This window comes from Trematomus bernacchii, unplaced genomic scaffold (genome assembly GCF_902827165.1).
Source record: "Trematomus bernacchii unplaced genomic scaffold, fTreBer1.1, whole genome shotgun sequence".
Classification (NCBI taxonomy): domain Eukaryota; kingdom Metazoa; phylum Chordata; class Actinopteri; order Perciformes; family Nototheniidae; genus Trematomus; species Trematomus bernacchii.
Window position 1 is genome coordinate 3,758,572 of NW_022987797.1, and position 7,843 is coordinate 3,766,414.

General features: G+C 39.9%; 1 protein-coding gene across 1 annotated transcript in view; it reads right to left on the reverse strand.

Moving 5' to 3' along the window:
- The window catches only part of ccdc66 (coiled-coil domain containing 66), a 55,546-nt gene extending 47,832 nt beyond the window's left edge, over positions 1-7,714 (reverse strand). Inside the window, 10 exon segments of the mRNA XM_034149876.1 lie at positions 329-463; positions 585-677; positions 1,443-1,495; positions 1,929-2,023; positions 2,273-2,384; positions 3,289-3,538; positions 4,076-4,321; positions 4,775-4,797; positions 4,964-5,022; positions 7,584-7,714. Coding sequence (XP_034005767.1) covers positions 329-463; positions 585-677; positions 1,443-1,495; positions 1,929-2,023; positions 2,273-2,384; positions 3,289-3,538; positions 4,076-4,321; positions 4,775-4,797; positions 4,964-5,022; positions 7,584-7,594 — 1,077 coding nt within the window. The 5' untranslated portion in view covers positions 7,595-7,714.
- Positions 7,715-7,843: the final 129 nt, after the last annotated feature.

Consider the following 7,843-nt stretch of genomic DNA (forward strand, 5'->3'; position numbering starts at 1 on the left):
TGAATTGCAGGACAAAGTCCAAAACCAATTTTCTCATCAATAAATGATCTTATCATATTGTATTCAGGTGCACCTGATTACTAGTGTGTCTCTTCTATACCTGGCTCTGGTTACCTCTGCAAATGAGGTTATGTTTTCGGATTGGTTTGTTTTTTTCTCTGCAGGATAATGGAAATATATTGGCCCATTTCCATGAAACTTGGGTTAGGGGTGTAGCATGGGTCACGAAATAACGCAAAAAAAGTGTGTTGATGATTTGAACCACAGAGCAGACACAGGCAGTATTGTTTTCCATGCATTGTCCGCGTTTCTACCGTCTCTCCTGTACCTGGCTCTGCAGCAGTTTCTCTCGTCTCCTGCGTTCACTCGTCTCCTCCCTCTGTCGGTCCAGCTCCTCCAACCAGCGCCTCCTCTGCTCCTCCCTCCTCTCCGCACACAGCACCTCCTCCATCGGGGTGACCTCCTACAGAGACAAGTCAGGAGGAAAAAAAAGATAATTTTACTTTATTTAAATTGAATGAAAAACACACTAATACTCAATATATTGTAAAATTATTTTTACACGTAAGCATATGCAGTTGTACCCCGAGTCTAAGGCTGGATCTGATGGCTGCAGGCTGATCTCTGTGGCTGATGGAGCTCTGAACTGAATACACACTCTCTGTGTCGTCCTCTGCCTGAAACACACACACACACAAAATTAAGTTTCATATGAAAAAAAAAAAGATTAATAAAGTCTTAAAACTTCAATAACTTAGCTTTGTTTTTCTTTGTTGTCTTTTTAAGTGAGACATTTGGTATTTAATAGGGGATATCAGTCCTGGACAGTGTCCACTTTTTTATTCTTAAGGTCATTTTTAGATATATATTTTTTATGTGTATGGGCAAATAAACCCAACAAAATTAGCGTTCAACTTATGTTACTGTGACGACCCCTGCTTTACTCTGCCCTGTTGTGTGTGTGGCCCTTTAACGATCTCCCTTCGTCCGTATCAGCACTGATTGAGGGCACCTGGCCGCCGGTAGCTGAGGAGTGAAAGGCCCGAGCCAGAGTCTTGCCGCTCTCTCTGTTGGAGGATTTGTTTGGAGAGCAGCTACCTTATTTATGCTTTGGTTTACCTTCATCTTAGTTTGGCATTCAACACCTTGCACCACACCATGTTCACACACCCACACCCACACCTACACTACTGATCTTACTGACTAACACATCCCATTGTGGTAGCTCTTTTGTTAAGTTGAGTTTGTTATAATAAATATCTTTCCTTATATCGTGTCTTTTCCACGTTCTTTGTTATGGCCAAGAGCCAGGCCATGAAAATAACTTGTACTTTGTACTTCATTTTGTCTGAATAATTAAATGGACGAAACGTATTAGCTTATTCACTTTTTCCACAATAATGAAAAATAACTCAAAAGATAAAAACATTTTCATGCCGTACCTGAAGTCTGCCAGGAGCTGAACTCTGCTGCTGCTTTAGAGCCACTTGCTCATCTAATACACAAATACGACACACAAGTATATGTTAAAAAATCAAACAAGTTTCAAATTCAGTATATTCAAATTCAATCCTAAACTTTTAAATAAACTGTAAAATGTAGCTACATTTCTAGATTTTGCACAAAAAGCCAAACACGGTTTAACTTGAAAAAAGAAATATGTAACTTTAGCTACTAAGTGTTCAAATTCTTCCATCAGATAGTCTCTACCTCTTTCTGTTGTTGGGAGCAACTGGAAAAACTAATGTTTCATAAAACCAAAACTAGGATGCAAAAAAACTTAAACAATTGGTAAAGGTGTGTGTGTGTGTGTGTGTGTGTGTGTGTGTGTGGTGTGTGTGTGTGTGTGTGTGTGTGTGTGTGTGTGTGTGTGTGTGTGTGTGTGTGTGTGTGTGTGTGTGTGTGTGTGTGTGTGTGTGTGTGTGTACCTAGTTCTCTCCTCCACTGAGCCTTCTTGGCATCGATGGTTGCTCTGCTGAGGGACTGTCGCTCCTCCAGCCAGCTAAACGGACATCCAGACAACCTGAACAGCAGTTCTGTTTATAACCACTACTTTACATACACAGATTTCTACACATTCATTGGAGAATACTGAGGCTGACATGCACTTCTAGTGTTTGGATCTACACCTACAAATATGTAAATTACTGTACATTTTCTAAATAGCAAACTATTAATTATAAATATATTCAAATAATCCTTTTAATGTTTGTAAGCTCAAGAGAAATCAAAAATCGTTTTGTGTCAAATCTTGTTGATGTCGGCTGCTCACCTGTTGTCTTTATCCTGAGATGTTGCAGTATTATCTGTTCCTCCTCCTCTGTCTTCCTCCTTCATCTCTCCACTTCCTCCTCCTCCATTTATTAAGGATCCAGTTTTGGAGTCTGTTAAAGGGATAGTTCCCCCCCAAAATATGTAAAGTTACATATTTGTACCTCTCAACTGAAGTGCTATACATAGATTGCTTTGGAGGGAAAACTGTCGTATAGATGTCTGCTTTCTCTTAAAAATAAATGAAAAAGGTGGCACTTGGCTTGTGGTACACCAAGCACTACTTTTGAAACATTGAACAGCAATGTCATTTCCAGAAATAATTACCCGGTTTATCCAATATTTTGCATCTACTCAAGGACAAGTGGCTCGTGCTCGTTTGGTTGAAAGAAAGTAGTTCCTACTTGAAACTGCTACTCGTAAACAGGTCATGATTCCTGTTGAGTTTCTTTGTTGCTTTGACACCACAAGCTGAGTGCCATCTAGTTCCATTTTATTCTATAGAAGGCAAACACATCTACATCCATTATTTCCAACACTCTGCCAATCCCAGCAAGACATCTAGATTGATAAATAGCTCAACAGGTAAGAAGAAGAATATTATCAGTAGTATTTTTGAAATTCAAGCATATTCCTTATATTGAAAACTGAAACAGAATTTTTTTTGCAATTTCCAAACGTTCAAGATTTGTACCAACTCCAAACAGTATAACCAGAACTAGCTATTGGTTTTCTACTTTCTCCACTAGCTTTCTTTACAAAAACATGCCTGTTTGTTTTTTGGTGCTGCTGGAAACACTGAGACTGAAACAAACAGTAAAACTAAACTAGAGTTTAAAGAGACTTAAACATTTTTTTAAACTGGTGAGGTTGTCAGTATAATACATATGAATATACATTAACGGAGTTGAAATGGTGAGGCCTAATTAAACATATTTAATTCAGATTTTGGGGTTAAACTTTGCTTTGCTTTACTAATCACTGCTATCACTTTAATTCTAGCATCACTACTCCTACCCTGGCTCCTGGGATCCTCTGGTGTGTGTTGGCTCTGGTTGGAGGTGTGGACGCTGTGGAGGATGTGCTGCAGCTGCTCGCTGGTCAGACACACCACACTGTCCTTCAGTCCTGCGTGTCCACCGGCCTGCGAGTCCTTCAGTCCCACCTTCCCATCGGCCTGTGATCCACTGCTCTGAGGCTGAGCTGTTTTCCCATTGGTTCTCAGGGAGCCAACGGTCATGCTGTGCTTATGTCTGTCTGACTTCACCTTCACACACACACACACACACACACACACACACACACACACACACACACACACACACACACACACACACCACACACACACACACACACACACACACACACACACACACACACACACCACACACACACACCACACACACAACACACACACACACACACACACACACATACACATACACATGATATATGATGTGTTTTTGCTAAATACATATCTTAAACGTGGATATATAGTCTTAGGGTCTCTAATAATAAAAGTAGGAAAATGGCATCAATTTAATGTAATGCAGCCTATAAAGCCAGGAAACACTTATGTCATACGATACTCACAATATTGATAGAATATTCGCTTTATCTCTTAAATAAATTGTTTTACTATTCTTGCCTTTTTCAACACTACATTGTTTTTCATCTATTGTCTTCCAAACCTGATGATTTCAGACTTGTTTGTCTTATTTCCCTGTCTTTGTGAAGCACTTTGTTGCATGGATTTTGAAAAAGTGCCCCCTAAATAAAATATTTATTATTTTATTGTTATTACTTTGGCAACAACCTTGACGTTGCCCCCTTTGAGATAATCATGTGTCTTGGATGAGGCAAGTGTGGAGCTCCTCCCTCCGGTGGTGGTGTTGGAGGTGAAGGAGGCGGCTGCTCCTCCTGCTTTGCTCTTGGTTTCTCTACGCCTCCCCAGCTGCTGCCGGGCTGGACGCTCCCCCCCCTGCGCCTCCTCAACACAGGACGGCTGCCTGGAGTTCAGGATGTTAGCCGCTCTGGGTTTGAAAGACAGCTGCTGGAATACAGGTAAATAAAATCATATTAGACAAAACTATAAAAGATAAGTTTACATTTCCTATGAGCATACCAATAGATATCAATTGTTACATATTTTTATTTTACCAGGTGTTCCTATTAACTTTGATTTTATGTTTTGATCCTGATCATTTGATGCTTAGTTTGCAGGAGACGGCAAATAAATAAGACGATTTAATGTTTCATGTAAAATATTAAAGAGGCCGTATTATGCTTTTTGGGGTTTTCCCTTTCCTGTAGTTCTCCTGCCTGAAACGCCTCGATTGGAATCCTGTGTTTACTTCCGTAACATAGTGACATTACTTTGTATCACTCGTGCTTCTATTGGCTAGCGCTCCAATACATTGTATGTGAGTTGCCGAGGGGCGGCCAGCTAACCACTCAGAGCAGACTGGGCTCAAGGTGCACATTGGTAAAGGAGGATTCCTACCTTTGCTGGATTCTTCTCAGCGCCTGCAATGGAAGAAAGACGTGACAGTGAGCAGCTGTGGATATTACACAACATACACAGGTGCAAACGTGCTAATCCTATCAAAGGACAATTTCACAAATGAATGCCTTTTGTTACATGTATTACATTTCTGCAAAATTGCACTAAAAGACAGCCGAAAGCTCTCACCATGACTGAGTAAAATCAACTTGGGTTTTCCATTTTCAAGTTCAAACAGCAGGCCGTCTCTGTTCACAAAAAAAGGGAAATACTATTACATAGAATTATTTAGCACACAAAGAATTTGACAATATGTAAAGGCCCAATTATGCTTTTTGGGGTTTTCCCTTTCCAGATTGAGTTTCACTCCCACACCCTGTTTGACATGCTTAAATTAACTCCTTTGTTTCATTCTGTAACATGATGACATCACTATGTAACATTGGCTAACGCTCCCAAACATTGTACGTGAAATGCTATAGACATTTCTGATAACATCCCTAAGTGTTTGACCAATCACAACAAAGCAAGGCAGCTAACCAATCAGAGCAGACTGGGCTCTGGTTTCAGACAGAGGGTGAAAAGAGGTGCAGCAGCACAGGCAGTATGAGAAAATAAAGAGCTTTTTTGAACATTAAAGTATGGAAACATGTCACAGTAGAGACACAAAATATAAATATGAACCTGAAAATAAGTATAATATGTCCTCTTTAATTTTTTCAAGTGGCTAGTGTTTTTAAGGTCTTGTGTTTTAATGCTCTCTCACTGCAAACATAATTTCCTCTTTTGGAAACTGATGTCCAAACTGAACAGGCATCTCCGTAAATGAGTGCTGAGTTAGTGCTGAACCCAGCAGTAACTACATCGTCACATATTTTTATTTATTTAAGTTGTTCCGTCTAAATGACCTACATCAGATATACCAAAACATTGTGTATAACTGGACTTCCCCCTTTATTAATGAATGTATTAATTAATCAATAAACTATTCCGTTTTTTGTTTTGTTTTAGTCCTACAAAGAGTATTTATTATTAACACCTGGATTAATGTTATATTTACAGCTGCACTGCCCAGCGTAACTTCTGTACATGTCCATACTGTATATCATATCATAGCATATTCATTTAATACTGTTTATAATGTACATGCGCATGGGCGTAATTTCCACTGGGGACAGGGGGGACATGTCCCCCCCACTTTTCAAAATCCCATTTGTGTGTCCCCCAATTTTTTTTGTGAGAGAGAGATAGAAAGAGAGAGAGACAGAGAGAGAGAGACATAGAGAGTTACGGGGGTTGTTGTTAGCATTTGGTGCTAGCTCGGAGCTAATGGAGATTAGTAGCTGTTTCAACAATAAGGAGAGGGAGAGCTCTTTCCTGTCGGACTTTGAGAGACTGAGAGAGAGAGAGAGAGAGAGAGAGATAGCGAGTGAGAGAGGAGAGGAGAGAAAGAAGAGGTGAGAGAGAGAGAGAAGAGAAATAGAGAGAGAGAGAGAGAGAGAGAGAGAGACAGAGAGAGAGAGAGAGAAGAGAGAGAGAGAGAGAGAGAGAGATGAGAGAGAGATGAGAGAGAGAGAGGAGAGAGAGAGAGAGAGAGAGAGAGATGAGATGAGAGAGAGAGAGAGAGTTACGTGGGTTGTTGTTAGCATCTGGTGCTAGCTCAGAGCTAACGGAGATTAGAAGCTGTTTCAACAATAAGGAGAGGGAGAGTCCTCTCAGACTAGGTAAAATAAAGATAGGAGAGAGGAGTTTATCAATGATTTGTTATTGCTTGTGAGCATATTCTAATGGCTTTTTGATTATTGAAATATATACAGTTCTGTTTCATATGAGTGTTGAGAACTGTATCCATAAATCTCTTAATGTTGCCCTCAAAGTGCACCAGATTGATGCATTCAACTTCAATTTAAAGAAACAAATCTTCCCGGGGTGCATTGCCCCCGGACCCCCCTAGAGGATTGTCAGGTAATCACAAATTAAAACAGGTTCACATGGATAGGATACTAGATAAGTGTGCACACTCATTATATACACTACACATTTTTCTTGGATTTGTTAACACTATAGTCCCTAATATATTTGTAGAAAGGCAGGAAATGGAATTAAATTGAGAAAATATTTCATTGCGGAGGACCCCCTGTTTTGTGTCCCCCCCACTTCTCAAACCAAAGTTACACCCTTGTACATGCGTAGCGGGCTCACATTTATCATAATGTTGAATATTGTATTTATCATATATTCTATTCTTCATATACTGTGTACATCACTCTGCTCTGTACTGCTATTTAAATTCTGGCTAGATGCTAAACTGCATTTCGTGGTATTCACTAACTGTACATTGCTTTGCTTGGAAAAATGCTGCTTTATTCACACAGGAACTCCAAATCACACTTGTTACTCATTAATGACATATCCTATGCCTGTATTATGTGTTTGTATTTATCTTGTTTTTCTTTAACCTTTACCCTGAGTCAATGCAATGCTAAAAAGTGTGCCTTGGCATTTTCTATCTTCTTTGCAGGGACAGAAGCACATTATTGTTTGAGAGATTATTGCCATCACCTTTATTGACTAATAACATCAAACAGCTAATGCTGTGTGGGTTACAGTCTTAACCACAGCTCCTTTATATTATCTGCAATGTGCACGTATAACCACTAATGTTGCGTGTGTTACTACAAGAGTTTTCTTTCTTCAGTTTGGTCGCAAGCTATAAAATAATCCAAGTGCATTTCACTGCGACACACACGGCCAGTGTGTTAGCATTGCTAGCTAGTAGCTCCCACTAACGTGAGGAAAGGGGACTCACCCGAGATTCATGCCGGCAGAAATGTGTTTTTACCGTTTACCGAAACCGTTATGACATAAGAAACAGTCGGTTAACACATATTTTATTATTAATTTAATAATAGGGCTTCTGTCCAGCTCTGGACTGACCACCCTGCCAGTCACACCACAGTTCCTGGTTGTTAAATTGTGTACATTGGTTACAGACAACGACCAAGAACGGCTTCACTGATTGGCTAAATCAGTGTAACTGTAAAATGGACGGCCAATCAAACGTCTCAT